This window comes from Microcebus murinus, chromosome 11, assembly GCF_040939455.1.
Source record: "Microcebus murinus isolate Inina chromosome 11, M.murinus_Inina_mat1.0, whole genome shotgun sequence".
Classification (NCBI taxonomy): Eukaryota; Metazoa; Chordata; class Mammalia; order Primates; family Cheirogaleidae; genus Microcebus; species Microcebus murinus.
The window spans coordinates 27,180,073-27,201,882 of record NC_134114.1 but is presented as its reverse complement, the minus strand read 5'-3'; the positions used below and the strand labels follow the sequence as shown (position 1 = coordinate 27,201,882).

General features: G+C 40.4%; 1 protein-coding gene across 2 annotated transcripts; it reads left to right on the top strand.

Annotated features, from left to right (window-relative positions):
• Nucleotides 1-490: 490 nt before the first annotated feature.
• LOC142873783 (UDP-glucuronosyltransferase 3A2-like) lies at nucleotides 491-21,490 on the top strand. 2 transcript variants are annotated; one of them, XM_076008363.1, is made up of 7 exons: nucleotides 491-584; nucleotides 1,852-1,953; nucleotides 11,798-11,912; nucleotides 14,415-14,946; nucleotides 17,103-17,334; nucleotides 18,782-19,001; nucleotides 20,859-21,490. In XM_076008363.1, the coding sequence occupies exons 1-7, from the start codon at nucleotides 491-493 to the stop codon at nucleotides 21,133-21,135; spliced, it is 1,572 nt and encodes a 523-aa protein (XP_075864478.1). In that variant the 3' UTR covers nucleotides 21,136-21,490. The 2 variants fall into 2 exon arrangements, with proteins under 2 accessions (XP_075864478.1, XP_075864479.1); XM_076008364.1 differs by lacking the exon at nucleotides 1,852-1,953.
• Nucleotides 21,491-21,810: the final 320 nt, after the last annotated feature.

The window sequence follows — 21,810 nt, the reverse complement described above, 5'->3', positions numbered from 1 at the left end:
AGCCTCTAAACGTTTTAAGCAGGACCCTGTGAGATGAGGCATCAAGGTGGCAGTATGAGGTCATTATGAGGCAGCTGGCAGAAAGGTAGAGCACAAGGAATTCAGGATAGTTTACATAAAGGACATGTGGGTAACTTGGGGGTGGAGCTGTCATCAACGTGATCTACTGAGATCCCTGCCATTTCTAGTTCATGCTACCTATTTACCAGGCAGACAGCCCTGTAATTACATGGACAGAGCAGGGTTAAGGATTAGCTCAGCACACCCTCTTACTGACAGTGGGTGGTGTGAAAAGCAGATTGTCCAATTGAACAGAACCCAGGGAGGAGGGCAGAACTGCGAAAGGAGAGGACAGAAGACTGACGGTCGGTCTCCTACCTCTTCCCAAGTGCACAGTGAGCACCTTTGGTGCACTGAGGCACACAGGATCCCTTAGCCTGGCCCAGGGTGTGCTGTCCAGCCTGGGATCCCCACTTCTGCATGAGATAGCATGGCTGGGCGTTGGGTGCTGCTTCTAGTGAGCTTCCTTCTCCCTGGGATCCTGCTTTCAGAGGCTGCCAAAATCCTGACAATAGCTACCTTGGGTGAGTGTTTGGCTAGAAAATCTAGACACAGGTGGCACAGTTATACTTGCTTCTAGGGCTTAGGTTAAGAGTGCTTCATCAGAGGGTCATCCATGTCATTTTCCATGCAGGACTTTTGTCCTGGGATGGAGGAAAGTGCAACTCACATGGTTGTGGGGCATAGAGGGGCCTCTACTGCTGAGATGGACAAGATAGTTATGCAGAAAACACAAAGTCCTTCTCTCTCTCTTCCTATTCAGGATGCACTCCCTATTGTGCAGGGCCGGTGCCAGAGGTCTGAGATCCATGAGAGAGCACAAGCCCCTTGGCTGCCTTCTGCAGGGCTCAAAGGGACGTTTAGAGGCTCACCTTAAACAGTAGGTGTGGCAATGCACAGTATCTTTCACAAGAAATTGTGACAAGCAGTTTCAATTTCTTGCAGGTCAGGGAAGGCACTCCTGGGGCAGCCCTGCACATTTTCTGAAGCTGCATCCAGAGTCAAAGTAGAGCAGGGAAAGTATTTCCTGACAGTAAGGACAGTGGAGTGTTTTCATCCTGGGGGAACCTCCAGAACTGTCCAAGATTGAGGGAGGACCCAGATCATTTGAACGTTCTGGACATTTCTTCCTTTCACTTGTGCTACTGAAAGTTTTTAAAGTACTCATGGGACTGTGAATTCACATTTTGTGGCCTTAGTTTTATTTCCTTTACTTTCCTCCAAAAGGGAATGATGATGGAAGAGAATAAAAGTCAGAGTATAGTGGTCATGCCAGGATGGAGCTTCCCTGAGACTTTATTTCAACACATCATAGGCTCTGTTAGGTCACTTTTATATCACTGAGAATCAGGGCTCTGATGGATCGACTGCCTCTTATGAACTCTTCGCAGTGATATGGGCAACACAGTGCCTATATTTTCCACCAGCGCAGTTGCTTCTTTTGGATAGGGTATCACCCTAAGGCCTCTCTTTGAACTGAAGCATTAGCGTTGGATGAGGAACTCCTAATCCTAAGCCCAGAGAAGCTCATCACACTGCTTAAGGACTGTGAATCACAAGTGGCCATATTTGATGGAGGATTTTCAGTGGTTAAGGATTTGGGCACTCATGGTGTGTGTGAATGGGCTATGGGCTACCCAGAGGGAGATGGAAAGAGTGACAAAATTTATCTTCTTCTACTTACTGTCAACTTCTTGTTTCCCTACTCTTGCTCTCCTCAACTTAATCACCCTGTATGTGTCAGACACTGCATTCTCAGCATATAGAACTGAAGTTACACATTGTTTCTAGGTGGAAGCCATTACCTACTGATGGACCGGGTCTCTCAGATTCTTCAGGATCACGGTCATAATGTCACCATGCTTCATAAGAGAGGAAGTTCTATTATACCAGGTATCTTTTCTCACTAATTCTTGATTTCTTCTACTCCAGGAAAAGAGCAAAATGCCTTCTGCATAGAAAGGCTTAGCAAAATATTTTTAAAAATGTATCTGAATTGGAAGAATGTAGAAGGTCTGTGTGCATGTGTGTGCATGTATGTGCATATAATCTGTTTGAAATCTTCTTAAGCCCTGTCTACCAGGAATCAACACTCCGTAGTCTTATATTTTTCTACCTTATTTGATTTCTATTCCACCCCAAGCAATCAACCCAAGCAAACATTATTTTAATAAGTGCTTCTTTAAACCATGGCTTAGAAATATATTGGACAAAGTATTTGGCCATATTTAACACTTCTTCTATGTAAGGATCACTTTTCTTTTGACATATCATAGATTGCTCTTTCCCCTTTTATGATATCTGAAATTCGAGGAAGCTTTCTCAGGGAACCCCTTATTCAGGCAGCTAAAATAGAATCTATCATTGGGATGATGTTGAATTCTTGAAAAATAAATGGCTGCCCATGAGTATGTCCATAGTGGTATCAGAAATTCTTAAGTGAGTCATACAATCCAAAGATTTTTGGCTAAAACGAAGCTCCTCATAAGTCTTGTCACCTCTTCTCCATTAACTCACAAGAACACAGAAGCCCAGAGAACTCGAAAGATTTGCTCTAGGTCGCATGGCAGGTTAATAACACAGTTGGGTGTGTTTAGGACTTGAGACTCTGGGGTACTCAATAAGGTAGCGTTGCTCAGGCTTAATTTAAAAAAATCCAAAAGCAAGCATGTTTGAGAAACCAAATTTTGAGATATTATTAAAGTAAAACTTTGATGGTCACCTCAGGCTTTGTTAGTGTCCAGACTTTTAAAACAAATTTTTTGGTAAACAGTTTTATCATTGAATTTTTTTGTTTTTTGTTGTGGTGAAATTTACATAATATATAACCTACCACTTTAACCATATTTAAGTGTAAATTTTAGTAACTTTAAGAAAATTCATATTGTTGTACAACTCTTACCACCATCCATCTCCAGAACTTTTTTATCATCATAAACTGGAACTCTGTCCACCAAAAAGTAACTCCCCATTACCTACTGCCCCAGCCCCTGGGACCATTATTCTCCTTTATTTCTCTATTAATTTGACTCTTCTGGGTACTGTGTATAAGTGGCATGCTGCAATATTTGCCCCCTTGTGTCTGCCTTGCTTCACTCAGCATAATGTCTTCCAGGGTCATCCATATTGTAGCATGTGGCAGAATTTGTTTCCTTTCTAAGGCTAAATAAGTATTCCATTGTATGCCTATCACACATTTTGTTCATCCATTCTTCTATTGAAGACATTTGGATTGTTTCCACTTTTTGACTTTGGTGAACAATGCTACTATGAGCATTTGTATACAAATATCTTTTGAAGTCCCTGCTTAAAACTGTTTTAATCATCTTTTGGATTAGATTTCCCATTCTTGGTTGACCATTATTCATATCTCTTTGCATCTGTCTTGACTGGATGTCTGATTAAATAGTGGTAGTACATTAATATTTAATATAATTATTTTTAATTTCAAAAAATCAAAGTGAAATTAAATGAAAATTTAAGTTAGATTAAAATTTTAGATTAAAATTTAATTGTGGCAATTCAATAAACTCTGAAATAACTGAAAGATACAGTTTAATAATATACTTTAATAAATATATGCACCCTAAAATCTATAAAGAATTGAAGGAATTCATGGAATTTCTTCCATTTTACAATAAGTTTAAGAGTTTAGAGGTTTTCCTTGTAGTTTTTTTTTTTTTTTTTTTTTGAGACAGAGTCTCGCTTTGTTGCCCAGGCTAGAGTGAGTGCCGTGGCGTCAACCTAGCTCACAGCAACCTCAAACTCCTGGGCTTGAGTGATCCTTCTGCCTCAGCCTCCCGGGTAGCTGGGACTACAGGCATGCGCCACCATGCCCGGCTAATTTTTTATATATATATCAGTTGGCCAATTAATTTCTTTCTATTTATAGTAGAGACGGGGTCTCGCTCTTGCTCAGGCTGGTTTTGAACTCCTGACCTTGAGCAATCCGCCCGCCTCGGCCTCCCAAGAGCTAGGATTACAGGCGTGAGCCACAGCGCCCGGCCTTCCTTGTAGTTTTTTATTTTTTATTTTTCACTCTGTCTCCCTGGGTGGAGTATAGTGGTATCATCATAGTTCACTGCAACCTCAAACTCCAATGCACAAGTGATACTCTTGCCTCCGCCTCCTGAGTAGCAGAGACTACAGACACATGCTATATACCTGGCTATTTTTTTTTATTTTTAGTAGAGACAGGGTCTCAGTCCTGAGCTCAAGTATTCCTCCAGCCTTGGCCTCCCAGAATGCTTGGATTACAGGCGTGAGTCACTGCGCCTGGCCTTAGAGTTTCTTTCAATCCCTCATAATGGATTTCTTTGAAGCTTTGAAACAGCATTTTCATTCTTCACTTCATGGGCAGAGCTTCAGTTAAGGTCTGCAAATAAGGAAAACACATAATTGGGTTATGATTTCTTACCAAATTTGATGCCAAACTCAGTGTATCGAAACATTTGATTCATTTATTAACACCTTTTTTGAGTGTGCTTTTCTATGTGTTTTATTTCTTTACAAATTTCAAAAATGATATTAGAAGCACTGAAGAAACAAATGTTTCTGATACTCACATGTACTACTGCTTCAACCAATAGTGGGAATCACAGTGGATTATAGGTGGTGGCTAGAAGAATATTGAGGAGTATAATAAAGTAAATCTTGATTGTCTGAAAGACTATTAGTAGAAATGTGGATTGTAAGAACTCTGCTAATAACGTCTCAAAAGGAAGTGTCAACCCAAAATAAGTGAATGAAGCAGAAATATCAATCAATGGAGGTTATTAAGCCAAAGTTGAAGAATTTCCCAGGAAAACCACACTGCAGACAGATCTTTGGCTGTTTTGCTGAAGGTATGTTTCGAAGTTTCAGTATTGATAGGGAAGTGGGAAAATCAAAAAGAAAATAAAAGCAAGAGGACAGGGATAGAAAATGGTTATATTTTTGTGAGACCCAGGAAAATCTACATATGACAAGGTGAATGTTAGAAAAGAAACTGTGAATGAGGGAAGCATCAATTAAGTAGGTGTCTGCGCATATGTGGAAGAATGGTGGATCCTGTATTTTCCCTGTTGTGTACCTGCGAAGATAAACTTGATAATCATTATGAATGTGAAATTAAATAGAATTTGGTTTTGGAATTGGATGTAGCCTGTAGACCTAAAGTTGCAATTTGCATGTCTTTTTTAATGGGAGGCCAGCGATGACTTTCCTTAATGAATGTTGTGTGGAGCCTGTCCGTTGCAGGTACCTGAAGACTTTACCTTCCCTTTTGAATAAGGCATTCGGGGGGTAGTTCTTAAATTTTATTTTCTTTTACCTTCCCCCCATTCTTCAAAATCTTTGGGGGAACGCACTGCAGAGGACACGAGTTTGTGTTTGTATTTTTCATATAATTTCACATTGCTAGGAAGCCTCATTCTTAGGAGATCATTTCCCACAGAGAGGATGGTGAATTAAATAAAAAAGGGTCAATGCTAAAATGGTGGCAGATAATAAAAACTCAAATAATGAAGAAGACTAGAATCTAATAACTAGAATCTAATAAATGTCTGGTATAGGTTTTTTTTTAACATAATGTTTTTTTCTTCTTTCAGTAGTTTCTCATTTTTACCAAGAATATAGCATAGTACAACCAATTTATTTGTAACTTAAGTTTTAGTCTTATTATACTTGGCTAGATTATTTGCATGAAGTGCAGGAAGAGTAGTTATTGGCCATATGGGCTTTCTTTTTTTATGTTAGCTTTGTTGGAATTTTTTAAAAAAGAATCCCAGATCAGACTTTTTTTTTTTTGAAGAGCCTCTTGAGGCCAGTCAGCCAGGGATTTGGCTAAATGTCTGCAATATCTGTATGAATTAGGTGACTTTTTCATTTTGGAGATCCCAAAATATCTTCCAGAACTTGATGGAAAGTGACATTCTTTATCTACCACAGATTAGAACCTTGTAAATGACAAGGTACTAGGCCAGTCTCTATAAAAGGCCTTTTTATTGGCTTTATAAAGTCAATCTTAATTCCTCAATGTGGTCTGGGCATATTTAAAAATATGCTATTCCAGTCAATCCCTTGCTACAATAACCAGTGTCAGCAATTTTGGTACTGTTATAAAAGAAAATAGATCCTTATTGAACTTATGCAAATAACCATATTGTCATATATTAAGAATACTGACAAATAGTTTCTAAATTTTGGAGAAATCAAGTAGGGGAAAATATGCTTCAAATTTTGCTCACAAAATTATACTTTATCAATTTGTTGTGATATATAAATAGGTCAAAAGAAGATAAAAAGCTGTTTTTTGACTTCTGGAAAATAAAACACAAAATGAATCTGCAATGTTTTAAACAAAAAGTCATAAATAATGAAAAATTACTTCAGTTCCATATAATCAATTTTTGCTCTGTTTGAGGTTTGGCTAGCAATCCTCATGAACACATTATCTTTTTACTCAAAGTCCTGGAAGTTTTCCTCATGCAAATGGTATAAACTCCAAAGTTATCTGCTGTTCCTATATTTAAATGTACCCATCAGAGTCCTTTCTATAAATTTTCTTATAGTAGCAAATATTGGACTGTATGCAGTTAAAGATCACTTTTTATGAGAACTCAAGTAAAGCAATTATTGTCTATGGATGGCCAAACATCTTAGAATAGCCATGGTTAAAAAGTTAAATGTCAAATAAATTTTTTTATTTTTGTGGCATATAACACTGTAACGTAATAACCATAATCAATACTAATAACATACACAAAGACATATCAGAATTTTAGAAATCTCATACAACTTGATTATAGAATATATATTATTGACATGTTTATATAAATATAACTTAAAGAAAGTTTATCACTGTTTCATATTTGCAATGCTTCCTGTATGGTTTTAATATGCTATACAAAACTAATGTCTCTCTTGGACTTTCAGTGGCTCCAATATTTAAAAAAAAACTATCTTGAGGTCAAGTAGACTAAGTTTTGAATTTTGATTTTGGAAAGTTTGTCAAATATGAAAGGTTTAAAAACACTTGTCACAAAAGAGCACCACAGGTTACTATAAAATAACAGTCATTCATTTAGCCAATGTATAATTCAAAGATTTTAAGAAGCAAAAGCTATATTATTTGATAGAGTGAAGGCTCAATTTCCTAAATAACCATAAATTCCAATAAAGACAAACTGATATAGACAAGCAAATAAAGAGGCAGACTGAGTCTGTCTCTCTTTCTCTCCTCTCCTTTTTTAAGTTCACTCAAAGAGTGAATAAAAATCTTTTATTTGTATTAAAATTACATTAAAATCTTGTTCAATAGAGAAAACCAACTGGGCATGGTAGCTTTGACAGGTAAAGGAGGGAGGATCACTTGAGGCCAAGAGTTCAAGACCATCCTGGGTAATATAGTGAGACCTCATCTCTAAAGGAAAAATTATTTAGACATGATGCTGTGTGCCTACAGTCCCAGCTTCTCAGAAGGATCACTTATCCCCAGGAGTTTGAGGCTGCATTGAGCCTTGATGATGCCACTGCACTCTAGCCTGGGCAACAGAGCCAGACCCTATCTCTGTTCTCCCCCACAAAAGAGAGAAATCCAAATTTTACATTTGCATTAGTATGTTATTAATGCTACAGCTAGTTTTTAAATAAAGACCTTATAAACCAACTTATTTAATCTCAACCAATTTGACCACAGGATATGGTTTCTATAAACCTTTTGAAAATTTTATCATTTTTAAAAACTTTTATGTCCTTTTAGTTTTATTTATCATTTATTTTATTTTTTAAATTTAAAACAATCTCTAAAACCTTTAAATTAGGAACATTATTTTACTTTTAGCAAACACTGCATTTCTATGTCTTCTTATAACCTTTCTTACCAAAAACATCTATCATTTTCCTTCTATATTATGCATATAGAATTTTTCTCTTATATCTAGTGGTTTTACTTATGATAATTGCAATGCTAATTCTTAGTCACCCTAAGTTTTAGTGAAAAAGCTAGAAGGTAAGGAATTTTAATTATGTGTCAGATATAGAGCTCAGGACAAAAGACAATATCTGGAATATCTTACCTTTTTCAGCATGACCAAGAGGAAAAACTGGAAAGTCATGCCAGTGTTTTTTTCCTAAGCTGCATCATAGCCTAAAGGCTCAAATGTAAAAGCAATAGCTTATGGACAAATTAAAGAAGAATTAAATATATCATAGAAGAAACAGTTTATAACCTTAAACTATTTAGCTGAGATAATGTAAACCTTCCTGACCAATATGTTTAGGAAAAAGAATGTCTAAATTAAATTTAAAGACTTTTTATTGTATTTTATCCATAATTTTAAAATGATCTTTATTTATAGAAGGTTATTAAAGCCACACAAATGTAAAAAGCATTTGGGCTTATTTACTTAATTTATGAGTATTTAGTTACTTTTAAGTTAATTGGGTACCATCAATAATATTTAAAGGCATACATACATGCATCGTGAAGACACAAGAATGCATAAATGAGGGCTCTATAGTCTTGATTTTAAAACTCTTGTCATAAGACTGGCAAAACTGATGAGCTTTAAAAGACAGCTGGATTCAAACTGTGTCCCTAAAAATGGAACAAGTCAAAGCCTACCTTTTTCACACATTGCCTCCTCCCTCACTGAAACTTAGGATATAGAGTAGCAATCTGTATCTCAAAGCAAAGGCAGAGGGAGAGAGAAACAGAGAGAGAAAACATACTGTCTCTTGAAAAGGAGTTTGGGCCATGCTAGAGGAAGACAAAGTTAATTTCTGATATCCCTAAAAGCTAAAAAGATCAGGTAACGTAAAATATCAGAGAGCAGAGTTGTATACCTGAGAGGAATCTGTCTGTGACTTAAGACTCTGCAAGGAAAGCAGAAGACCCCTTAAAAGAAGTCAGTGGTGCCTTTTTTCCAAGTTTATGAAGGGATTTGAGTCATAGGAAGTTTCTTCTAGGCTTGTTTTTTCATATGGTGCTGAAGATGACAAAGTTGAAGGAGGAATAGGAATATATATATGTGTGTGTGTATGTGTGTGTGTGCGTGAGTGCACATACAGATATATAAATATTATGATTTCTTTTAACCAGCAGTGTACTACAGTTGAAAGGGTGTTAGTTGATTTTAGAGGCCTTATTTCCCATAATTTAGAGGTTTTGTCAGTATTGACTAAAAGTTGGTCAAACCTAATGTAAGACAGACCAAAAGGAAAAATAGAAGATGCAATCACACAATTAATATGTTATTGAGATCCCTCAGCATAAAGAGAAATCATAGCTAACTGATAATAAACTTTAACCTTTTAAAACAGAAAAACAGAACCCAAGACTAGTTCCTTACTTGGAGATGGGCCCAAGCTGGGGCTGCTTTCTGTCTTCACAAAAGCAGGGAAATTCACCTTCCTAAATGGAAGAATGAAGTTTCAGTATTTAATGAGGAGTAGGAAATACAGAAAGAAAAAAATAGGCATGGGGTTAGTGAGAAAAAAGGGTTATATTTTTGTGAGATCCAAGAAAATCTACATTTTACATCAGATAATGGGAATGTTAGAAGATAAAAAAGCAATGAAGGAAACATGAATTACGTAGGTGTGAAGATCAATTATGTATCCACAGAATAGGTGGAAGAATGTCTGATCCTGTCTTGTCTCTGTTCTGCACCTGTGGAGATAAACTCATAATTCATTATTACGGTGGGAACAAGCAGACCTTAGTTTCAGGAGCTATACTTAGCCTGCAGACATAAAGTTACAATTTGCATGTTCTTGCTTATAGGAAGCCAGTAAGGAATTTCTCTGATGAATGATGTGTGAGGCCAGTCTCCACAGGCACTTCAGGCCTTTACCTTTCTTTTTGCTTAGGGAATTGGGAGGGTACTCTTGATATTTTCACTTTCTTTGACAGAAGAAAAGAATATTGTAGAGAAAATCTATCTTGCTTTGGAGGCTGTGTAAATCCTCATAAGCAGAGTATTTGGGAAAATATAGATGTCAATGTCTTCCTGTTGTGGATAGTAAAATGTGAGAAGAAAGATAAATTGAGAAAAGAGTTATTAGGCACAAAAGAACCAGAGCTTCATGTTTTCGGAAATTCTCAACCTCTTAGGATTATAAAAGATTCTAAAATTAGAAGAGTCAATGTCAGGAAACCTGTGTATCCTTTTCCTTGTTAAGAAAGCCAATTGTGTGGCTGGACAAGCTTTTGCTAATATCTCTGAAGGATTAAAAGGTGAGAGTGTTGAGTCATTGAGTCACACAGAGGTTCATGGAAGAGATTAGTGTGAGGCAGGTTCATTGTGTAATGGTGACAAACTCGTTTGAGTTGAGTAAGACAGAACACACTCTATACAAGTTACATGAGGTGGATTTCTTACTTATGAATAGGCAGCAAGGGCCAACAGAAACCCAGGATTCATTACCAGCTGGTCCCCCAAGGCTCAGAAAGCTGCCTGGGTCAAATGGAGTCTCAGGTGTGCATGCCCGACGTGCATGTGGATGAAGCCTATGAAAAGCAGCCCACCTTGGGTTTTATCTTCTGGGGAAACCTGACACACTGGGCTAAAGATGGGAAAACAACCTGTTTCTAGTGGGGACAGGAACAGATCATGGGCTATTCAAGCCAGTCTCTTCCTATCTCAAGATGTTGCCTTCCCAGCACATTCTACAGTTATTCTTGAGAACTGTAAGTGAGAAAGGGGAGGAAGGAACAGGGTCAGTCCAAAGCCACCCAGGACTTACCCTGCAATTAAGTATATGACTCACGTATCCCTTCACCCATAGTGGCAGAATGCAAAAATATAGATGAAATTATCAGAAAGGATCTGTGTAGCAGCCTCTTATCTAGTGACATCCCATGACATACACAGGAGAGCTGCAATGTACCTGAGAATTTTATGCTAGAAAACCACTGCCAATTTTCACTGAAAGGAGCAGAGAGAGAAGATGACAGGAGAGAAGGCTGTTCCATTTCCAAAATTCTACAAGTAGGAAATAGATAATAAACTCCTCAGCTGCAAACACATGCTAGCCTTCCTGGAAAAGGAAGGATAACTCTGAGGGTGAAGCCGTGAGCCCAGAGGGCAGAGCTTCAAGCCAGAGGGCTGAACTGTAGAACAGAGAGTTATTCCTGGTCCTTAAAACCTAATTTTCTTTGCTCACTTGGTGTCAAAATATCTTGGGACTGCTGATTAATTTTTTTTCCTTTTATTTTATCTCTATTTAAATGATAATGTCTATCACTAGTATCCAATGCTTGTTACACTATTGGTGACTTTTTGACTGAATAAAAAATTATTTGCATATATTATGTTAAATAATGAAAATGAATTTTTTTCCCAAATAGAAATATGAGAGGATCTGAAATCAAACAGACTCATACTGTATTTAAATACAAACTCTACTACTTTCTTTGTGCACAGCTTTGACAGGTTGTCATAAACTAAATTATCCTTTGTTTTTATTCTTGTAAAATGAGAAAAATAGCTATACTTGAAATGGAAGCTTTAAATGGCACTTCCTTATCTTCAAATTGAAAAATAAATGCAGAATCGTCGTATGGTCTCAATAAATGTTTTCAGTGTATACAACTGAATGAATGCGAGAGCATCAAAATGAGGTAAAGCTACTTAAAAATCAAACATTCAAATAAATATGAAATCATTATAATAAGCTAATTTTGTCATTGTTATGCTAGTGTTACCATGTTGTGTTGCATGTTTACCTTTTTAACCTATTGTTATTTTCTTAGATTTTAAAGAGGAAGAAAAATCATACCAAGTTATCAGTTGGCTTTTGCCTGAAGACTATCAAAAGGAATTTCATAAGATTTTAAGTTTCTATGTGAAAGAAGCTTACAATGACAGGTAGTTATTTTATTCTTTGAACCAAATAGTTACTATTTTAATCATGCAAATAAATGGGTGGATGCTTGCATAATTGAAATGAGGGTAAAGGAAAGTGATGGATGGATGGATGGATAGATAGATACATGTAGGGATACATAGATGATAGGTGGATGCATATAAAATAGGTGGGTGCATTGGGTACAGTGACTAGAAAACCTTTTTACTCTGTGCTGTCCTTTCTACTACACCTGAGCATGAATGTATTTCTATACAAATTGAAAGATTGTTCCTTCTGGGACTTCCTTCCAACACTTCATCTACAAACATTGTCTAGAATTTCCCCAACACAGAGACAGGGATGTGCCTCCCGACTTCTCATTCTTGATAGTTTTCCAACTTAATTACATCCCCTCTCTTCTCACAGATTCAGAAATAAAGGGAAGATTTATGAATGTCACTTTTACAGAAGTTGAATCTTTGGCCATGTAAAGTGCTGTTATAAGTCAATCACCCTGATACAAAATGAGACATGATACTGATTCTTTCTGCCTCATTTACAATGGAAAGGACCATAAAACTTTTTAATCTAAGACAAAAAAAAAAAAAAACCCAGGAAATTAAGAAATCTATGCTTATCTTCCTTAATTACAGTGGTCTTACCCTGTATTTTTCCTTGCAAATTCTACTCTGCTTAAAAGTAGAGGTTTTAAATCTGACTTTTTCCGTAAAGCCTTCTCTCTCAGTCAACCTGGAGGACCATATTCCCACCCCTGTAGGTCTGGTCTAACTCACCCATCTGACACTTAGTCTGTATCATCTTGCAGAGTTAGTTATATAGTATAAGTGTATGTCTTGCCTCTCCTCCCCCAGTTTAATATTTTTAAGTACAGTTTTAGGTAACAGTACATTCTTAAAAATACTTTAATTTATTAGCTTAATTTTAAATATGATTAATGAACTGTATACTAAATATTTTTGCTGCTTTACTGAAATTATCCAAAATATCTGGCAGACATTTATATTCATTTGTTATGTGAATCTTTGAAAATGAACAATAGAGGATGATTTCAGCCAATTATTTTCATTGTTTGACTTGAAGCGGGTCCTAAAGGTTCTCAGCCTTTGGGCAATCCTAACTAAAAGGTAATGGTGCAGTGATGTACAGGTTACAGGTGTGCCAAGGTATTGGTTCTCTCAGTCCTCGAAGCAACCGACAGGCCCCGGATATCTAGAGCCTGGCAACTGTGGGCTTTTGCCTGGCATCCTCATTGATTTCTTTAGCATGTTGGAAGACAGGATCATATTCTCTGCAGGCAATGAAGGGAAGGCATTGCAAGAAGAAAGATCCCTGGAATAGTAGCATAGGCAAAGTCTTAACTAAACATCAGTAAAGCTTTCCTTTTCTTCTCTGGCTACTCCAGCCTACATTGAAGTGGAAAGGCTAGTAATGTGTTTCAAAACCAGGTTGTCTTTAGTTTTTGTTGTTTCCATTGCTTAAATCTTAGACATAGAAAGGTGAAATTTTCATTTTTGGCTAAGATTTTTGGTTCTAATATGATCAGTGTTTCTTGAGTGAGGAAATGCCTGATATGCAAACACACAATGATAAAAACAATGAGCATATATATTCAATATTGATAAATTCTATCATCAAATTACCTACAAGTATAGGTAGTCAAACAAGACAATCACTCATAAAAAGTCAGTGTATGCAATTCACAATTGCAAAGATGTGGAAACAACTCAAGTGCCCATCAATACATCAGTGAATTAATAAAATGAGGTATATGTATACCATGGAGCACTATTCAGCTATAAGAAACAACGGTGATATAGCACCTCTTGTATTTTCCTGGATCAAGCTGGAACTCATTCTACTAAGTGAAGCATCTCAAGAATGGAAAAATAAGCACCACCTGTACTCACTAGTTAATTGATTTCACTGAGCAACACCTAAGTGCACATATAGGAATAACATTTATTGATTGATGGACAGATGGGATGGGGAGGAGGGGATGGGTATATACACACATACTGAGTGCGATGCACACAATATGGGGGATGGATATGCTTGGAGCTCTGACTCCAGGGGTGGGTGGAAAGGCAATGCAAGTAACCTAAACATTTGTACTCTGATAATATGCTGAAAAAAAATGTCAGGGTATGAAGGAATGTTAAACAGAGCATAATAGAATTTATCAAGGAGACACAGAACTGTGAGATCTGCTACAGTCAGAGATGGCTCTCAGAACAGAAGTACCTTTAATTGACAATGATGGTGGGTGGGATTTGGATCTGGATGGAAAAGGGAGGGAAGAAGGGTGCCCTCTAGGGAGCAGAAACATTGGAACCACAATGACCATGGCAGAGTGTGTTTGTGGGAAATTGATTGAATGTATGGACTACTGCTAGATATGCTCTTGGTTCTCCAAGATATTGTCTTTGTATCTCATGATTCTTTTATGTATTGTGAATTTAATACTTCCCATGAATATCCATCATTTATTTTCTTTCTTCCAGGGAAACATTTGAAAACCTTATAAAGTTAATGGAACAACTGGGATTTCAGTGCAGTCATTTGCTAAGCAGAAGGGATATCATGGATTCCTTAAAGAATGAGAACTTCGACCTGGTGATAGTTGAAAGTCTTGACTACTGCCATTTCCTGATTGCTGAGAAGCTTGGCAAGCCATTTGTGTCTGTTCTTACCACCTCATTTGCCAATGTGGACTTCGGGCTTCCAAGTCCCTCATCTTATGTTCCAGTATTCCATTCCTTGTTAACTGACCACATGGACTTCTGGGGCCGAGTGAAGAACTTTCTGGCTTTCTTTACTTTCTCCAGGAGGCAATGGCAAGTTCAGTCTATGTATGACAACACCATCAGGGAGCATTTCCCAGAAGGCTCGAGGCCAGTTCTGTCTCAACTCCTACTGAAAGCAGAGCTGTGGTTTGTTAACTCTGACTTTGCCTTTGACTTTGCCCGGCCCCTACTTCCCAACACCGTTTATGTTGGAGGCTTAATGGCCAAACCCACTAAACCAGTACCACAAGTAAGTACACCCTTATTTGGATTTCATGCCAGGGCCTTCAGTACAAGGTTGTTGGCTGCCCTGTGCTAGCCGGATCCTGAGACTGAAGCAGAGCCAGGTGAGGGAGGTCCCTAGGGCCTGCTGTGTGAGGAGGGTCTTACCTTCAGGGCTGTGCTAGTGCAGTGCTGGGCCCTTCATGCTCCTGAGATTGAGGCCTGCTCCTGTGGGCTCCTCTGGCTGCTGTCTGGCCACACTCTAGTCCTGAGCTGGGTCTGCTAAGCACTTTATGACAGTTACTGTTTTCATTTGCACTTTGCATGACCATGTGTACAGTAAATATCCAGTAGTTAGTATACACTGCATGCTATAATATGCATGGAAATGAGTTGCTTACTGACAACGCTGTGAGACAGGGAGTAAGTGGGGCATGACTGTGTGGGACTGACTGACAGCCAGAATGGCAGGTGTCATACCCAGCATTCCCTGCAACTGCAGGTATCATCCCAGTGTCCTCTGCCTGTACAGCCCTGGTTACTGGCTCTGGCTAGACATCGTGTCTGATTTGTCAGGGGTGGGTCCTGGCAGCAGTAATTTGTCAAAATTGCCTTGGTGATTTGAATGAGCAGGTTGGACTCAATACCACTGCTGTTGAAAGTTCTAGAAGGGAGGGCAGCTAACATTAGTTAGCAGCCTGTTGCCTTCAGCACTGGGTTGCCATTTTACGGCAATTATGTACAACATCCTGCCCCTGTAGGTGTGATTCTCTTCAATTTTTAAATGAAGAAGATGGAGGCTCAGGTGATGTAGGTGACCTTCTTAGCACCATGCATTTGAGAGGCCCTGAGGGCCTAGACTTGGCCTGGGCCTTTAGATCACCGAAGTCTGCACCTCTCCTCCCCTGACATTGCATTGAGTGACCAGGAGGAGCTTGGCCTGATCCATGGGAGAGATGGGCTTCACGTTGGGGGCAGGAGCTCTAGGAATGAAGCTGGGAGGGATGCCCCAGGCTGGGGGAGCAGGGCCCATGTGAGGAGGTGGAAGTGTGTGTCCCCTGGACAGTCTGGCTGGAGAGACTATTACATGAGTAAAGCCAAGGGGCACTGAGTGGAGGGTTTCGCTGTCAGGAGGGTGGGGCAGGCCTTGGCCATAGAGTAAAGGGAAGGAATTGTTGTGAGGATAATAATGGCAGTGAGGGTTGGAACATGAGTGAGACACACATGTTTTTTTAAGAAAATTACCTTCTCTTCATTTTCCAATTTTTATACAGTACTCTTAGGTTGTTTTTGTAGTTAAATAAAGGGTGACAATGCTTTTTTAAAGTGATCATTAGGAATGATAAATCAGATAGTGGTAGGCAGTGTAGAAGTAAGTAAGAGCCCAAGTACCTGATAGGGTGAGGAGGTCCTCCTAGAGGAGCTACAGAAGTGCAGAGAGAATCAAGGTTAAAGACGTATTTGGAAGTAAGAACTGAAAAAACTGTTAAAGCCACAGTGAAGACATTAGACACTAGCCTTCCTTAAGAACTGCCTGGGGGGATTTTAAGATATAAGCTGTTCAGGTTTGCCATTGGGACTGGGCATGGCTGCTTTGTACAATACTTTCCATGTGGTTATCATTTTCAGTCCTGTGGGTGAGGCACTATGGTGAGGGATGAAATACTTATGAAGATCAGTGGCCAAGATTCTCATGGAATGTAGGATCCACTCTGTGTGGGTGGGGGGAGCCTTACCCCATTCTGCCTCCATCTCTGCTGATGACAGCGTTGTTCTCCCAGCTTCTCTATTCCAGCCTCCAGAAGCCCACTCCCCATGCTGGGCACTGACCCCAACTGGTGATCTCCCAGGCCACCACCTCTGGTCTGGCCTTGGACATCTCTCAGATGACTGTGACTGCCTGAACATGTGATGGGCGTGGAGAAAGAGGAACAGTCCAGCAGCTGGGGTCAGGGTTTGAAAGAAGAGGGCTGTTCTCACCCACACTATGGACAGGGGTGGACAGTGTAGGGGAGCTGAGTGTCCCAGTGGCCATGATAACTGTTTTAGGATGGTGATGTCAAGGCGCCGATGAGAGTCACTGATGAGAGGGTGTGTCAATGAATAGTGTGACTTTCATCTTGCTGCCGCTGAGACTTTCACAAGCAACTGTGTTGTGTCCTTTCCATGGTTATCTGTCTCTAGGACTTGGAGAACTTCATTGCCAGGTTTGGGAACTCTGGTTTTGTCCTTGTGGCTATGGGCTCCATGGTGAATATCACTGGAATCCAGGAAGTCCTTAAGGAGATGAACAGTGCCTTTGCCCACCTCCACCAAGGGGTGATATGGAAGTGTAAGCATTCTCACTGGCCCAAAGATGTCAACGTGGCTGCAAATGTGAAACTCGTGGACTGGCTTCCTCAGAATGACCTCCTGGGTAAGGGCTGCCCAGGCCTGCTACTCTCTTTCCATTGTCCTGTCTTTGGGGCTCTTCAGGGCTCTGAGCTCTAGTTGGGCATTTGTCCCAGCCAGAGAAGGAGCTTCTCATGCGTAAAGGTAAGGTTCCAGTCAGCAGGAAGGAGCAGCCAGCTGGAGGTCTTGAGGAATCAAATATTTTTCCTATGGGATCAGATGCCAAAACAGCCAACTTTCCTCCTTCTTTTCTATCCCTAGCTGACATGTGCAGCCAGTAGTGATATTCCTGTCATGTCCCCTCAACCCTACTGCATTTAGTCTTGGACCAGGTCCCCCAAAATGCAAGACAACCTGTGAACTCTCAGAACATACACCAGGTGGGATGCTGCTACTCCATTAATGCCTCTGTGAGCAGCAGTTCAGCCATGTATTGTACACAAATACACACCCACATAGAGATACATCCTCTCAATCTAGAAAACAATTCCACTTTCACAACGTTGATGCCAGCCATGACTTTAGGATGTGCCAACATACCTTTGTGTCAAGCTTAGCAACCTCACAGCTGATGATTATTTTACAAAGTTGTCTGATCCAGAGAGTTCTTTCTTCCCAGCAGGTTTTCTGTGCTCTTGGAACTGCTTGTTAGAGATACCCCAGGGCACAGCACTGAGTTGAGCAAACGCTCATAACTAAGATATGTCTCAAAATACCTGAAACATTTAAGGAACATATTCCTAGCCCCACTTCTCCAAATTTATTTCTTTAATACTAAAGTGGAGCCCAGGACTCTCATTTCCCAGAAGAGGCAAGGAGATTATGATAAGTTTTACAGTTGAGTGATGCAGGGTGGATGGACTGTTTATGATAACAATCATTCTCGATAGCTCTAAGTATTGTTGGGAGGGATGGAAAGGAAGTGTAAATACCGAGGTATAGGATCTCATCTCATCCTTGAAGGGGATTCTCACATAATGGAGCCTATCATACCAGTCCAACAACACATTAATTGTGATGACAAAGTATATATCAGGAGTTAAAGAAAAGGAAATTAGTGGTTCATAGATAAGAAAGAGCTCAATGCAGACAGATCAAGGAGGTAGAGACAGAGGGTGAAACACAAGAGACAGAATAGAGATGAGAGAAGCAAAGAGAGGCACAAGGAGGACAGGGAGAAGGAAGGATGGATGGATAGATAGGGGTATGTGCCTTGCTCAGCCCACTGTTCTGTAGAACTCCCTAGGTTCTCAGTCTTACCTGGGCTTGGAGAAGGCTCTATACATGGCATGGCTTGGAATCCAGCACCTTGGAACTGCTTCCTTGGATGTACCCCAAGCTACATCATTCTCTACAATGGCTCCAACACACCTCTAGGTCCCCTTGGCATTTTTTTCATGTCCCCCCCTGCTCAACCTGGTGTTCTGAAACATTTCATCCTAAATGATGCACCCTTTTCTCCTTTACAACAGCTCACCCCAGCATCCGTCTCTTTGTCAACCATGGTGGGCTGAACAGCATCATGGAGGCCATCCAGCATGGGGTGCCCATGGTGGGCATCCCTATTTTTGGAGACCACCCTGAAAATATGGTCCGAGTAGAAGCAAAAAAACTTGGTGTCTCTATTAAGTTAAAGGAGCTGAAGGCAGAGACATTGGCTCTTAAGATGGAGCAAGTCATAGAAGACAAGAGGTATGCCGCTGTCAGGGAGTGCTCCCTTCGGGTGAGTGAGGCATGAACACTAAGGGCACTGTGTGGGCCTGTGTTTCAATGCAAACTGTATTTTTCAGGACATGGGATAATGTGTGTGTGATGCTAAGAGCTGACCTGTGTCCTCTGAGAGCAAGACTAGAGCAATTCAAGTTAGGTGCCAAAAATATTCAACCTTTTGTGATTGTGGCACCCAAACTATATACACAGATTCTCTGTGAGAACTCTTATGTTTGCAGTTCTTCTAGTGGAATCCAGCTGGCGCAGGATGTTGTCTTTCTGCTCTCCAAATGTTTCACGGTCTTTCTCCTCCTGGCTTTCTGTTCATGCTGATCTCTAACACTCTTTCTCTGTTCCTCTTATACAGCCTCCTTCATGACAGTCAGTCTCATCTACAACTCTTTTGTTCATATATTTCATCCCAGACCATCATGGGTGGTCTCTTCTCCGTCCCACCCAGCTATATCATTTCCTCCTAACACTTGGGGGCTGTAGTTACCTGATTTGTTTATGTTTTATTTATTATCTGCCCCCCCACACTAGAGAGAAGACAATATTGATCCTCATGAATATAGCAGTGTGTTCACTCATTTTCCACCATGTTCCCAGTGCCTAGCACAGGGCCTGCCACAAAGTAAGTGGCTAATGAGTTTTGGTCAAGTGAGCTATAGAAAGGTCCCAGTGACCTCCAGGTAACTAACTGCTCGTCAAGCACAGTGACGTCATGTGAAGATAGAAGTGTACATTTTCTTTTTTATATCTCAGAAGGAGTAATAACTAATTAAAGTTTCAACAGCATAATCCTCAAGGCTTAATTTACTGCTTTGAATGTAGGAGACACACAAGCACTTCCAGTTGAATGACTGCTAAGCAACCACATAGCTCGTGGTTCTTAGCCCTAGAATAGTTAAGTTCCAGGTGTTGGATAACTGCAAAAGAATTGTATACATTTGCAATGTCATGTGTTGTGGATATTTGTTTCCTGAAGAACAGGTTTGTAGCTTTTGTTTGTTGCCTTTTTAAAGACCTACACCCCAATGGCCACCATTTACTGTCCTCTGGGAAAGAGTCATTCTGGGCTGAGAATTTCCCCCAGACATTGTGGATTCCTAGGGCCAGACTCACAATTTGTGGGGCGTCATGTAAAATGGAAATTTAGGGTTTCTTTTTGTAAAGTTTAAGAATTTCAAGACAGTGACAGCAGATAATTCAATCAAGCACTAGATAATATTAAGCTAGTGGTGCAAATATACAGACATCAGTCCAGGAATTTGGCCTTGGCCAACCTGACCCTTTACTGGTGCAGGAAGGTGTAGTCACTGTCCTCAGCCTGGCAGTCCCCAGAGTGACATTTTTCATGCACTGTAGGCACTGGTACAAAGTAGGTGCTCCCTGCATACATATAATAATAATTACATCATATAAACTTCCTGTGGTGTATTGTAATGCTCCTTGTAGTTGGGCTTATTCCTTACAGATTGACCCATTTTTTATAGATTGGCACTTTTAGAAGTAAGCATGGATTTTTTAAAATAATAATAATTACATCACATAATTTCCCTGTCTATTGTAAGCCTCCTAGCCCAGCTAGAGGTCAGAGCCCTTATGAGCCCCAGATCGAGTCACTTTTACATAGTTTGGCACTTTTAGAATTAAGCATGGATTTTTTACATGTAGCTATCATTCCTGAACTTTTCAGAGACCCAGCTAGACTATTGCAGAGTCAGGACAACAAATTTTCCTTAATCACAGTGTTTAGTGCATGAAATAGAAAAGGCTCACACGTTTCAATGCTGTGAGGTCACATCAGTAACGGCCCCGCCCAATCTCTGCCCACAGGTACAAGTCTGCAGCAGTGGCCGCCAGTGTCATCACACGCTCCCATCCCCTGACCCCCGCCCAGAGGCTGGTGGGCTGGATCGACCACATCCTGCAGACAGGGGGCGCTGCGCACCTCAAGCCCTATGCCTTCCAGCAGCCCTGGCATGAGCAGTACCTGCTGGATGTCTTCGTGTTCCTGCTGGGGCTCACTCTGGGCGCCGTGTGGCTTTGTGGGAAGCTGCTGAGGGTGGTGTCCAGGTGGCTGTGTGGGGCCAGGAAGCTGAAGGAGACTTGAGGCCGAGCACAGTCCTTGGAGACGGGTGTGTTTGGTGGGCACAATCTCCATTTCCTGGGGGCTTCCCATCAGTTCTGGCAAACCTGTTCTCCACATCACATCCATTTGCTAATTTGCTACAGATTCCACCTCACGGGCTTTGTCCTGTTAGCAGAATCTTTACCAAGGACTTATGTCCTTTAATCACCAGTCAGCAAGGGCTGTGCTGTGATTCTATCTCTGTGTGATTTGGACCATTTACCCTCAGATTTCCAGTCACCAGGCCCACTTGCCCTCTCATGCCCCTCTGGGCATCACTAAGCCTGACCATGACAGCTTCCATGTCTAGACCTCAGCGTCTTGCCCTCACTCCTGTCAGCACTTATCAGGGAATATCTTTCCATATTTTCCCTTGTCTTTGCTGCTCCTGCACACTCAGTGCGGAGGAAGCCTGTCCCATGCATATGCATTCAGAGTCGGGCACACCCTTAGAGAGCTTCACATTTGGAACCTGCCTCTGGTGCCCACAGATATCGAGAGCTTTGTTGGCTGATCAGGCAGGGAGACTGTGTCTCCAGATTTCAAGGAAAGTGAAAGTTTTCACAGAATATTCCCCATGCAGTCCACACTGCCCCGCCGGCCAAGAGATTTCTGTCTTAATAACCCAGACTTCTGTCATCTGGCTCTCTAGGCTAT

Bases quoted from the DNA above. Each gene is read 5' to 3' on its own strand.
- LOC142873783 (XM_076008363.1), top strand. From the start codon at position 491: ATGGCTGGGCGTTGGGTGCTGCTTCTAGTGAGCTTCCTTCTCCCTGGG. The intron at 585-1,851 runs GTGAGTGTTTGG...CATTGTTTCTAG, and splicing joins CCTGACAATAGCTACCTTGG to GTGGAAGCCATTACCTACTG. The intron at 19,002-20,858 runs GTATGCCGCTGT...CTCTGCCCACAG, and splicing joins CAAGTCATAGAAGACAAGAG to GTACAAGTCTGCAGCAGTGG.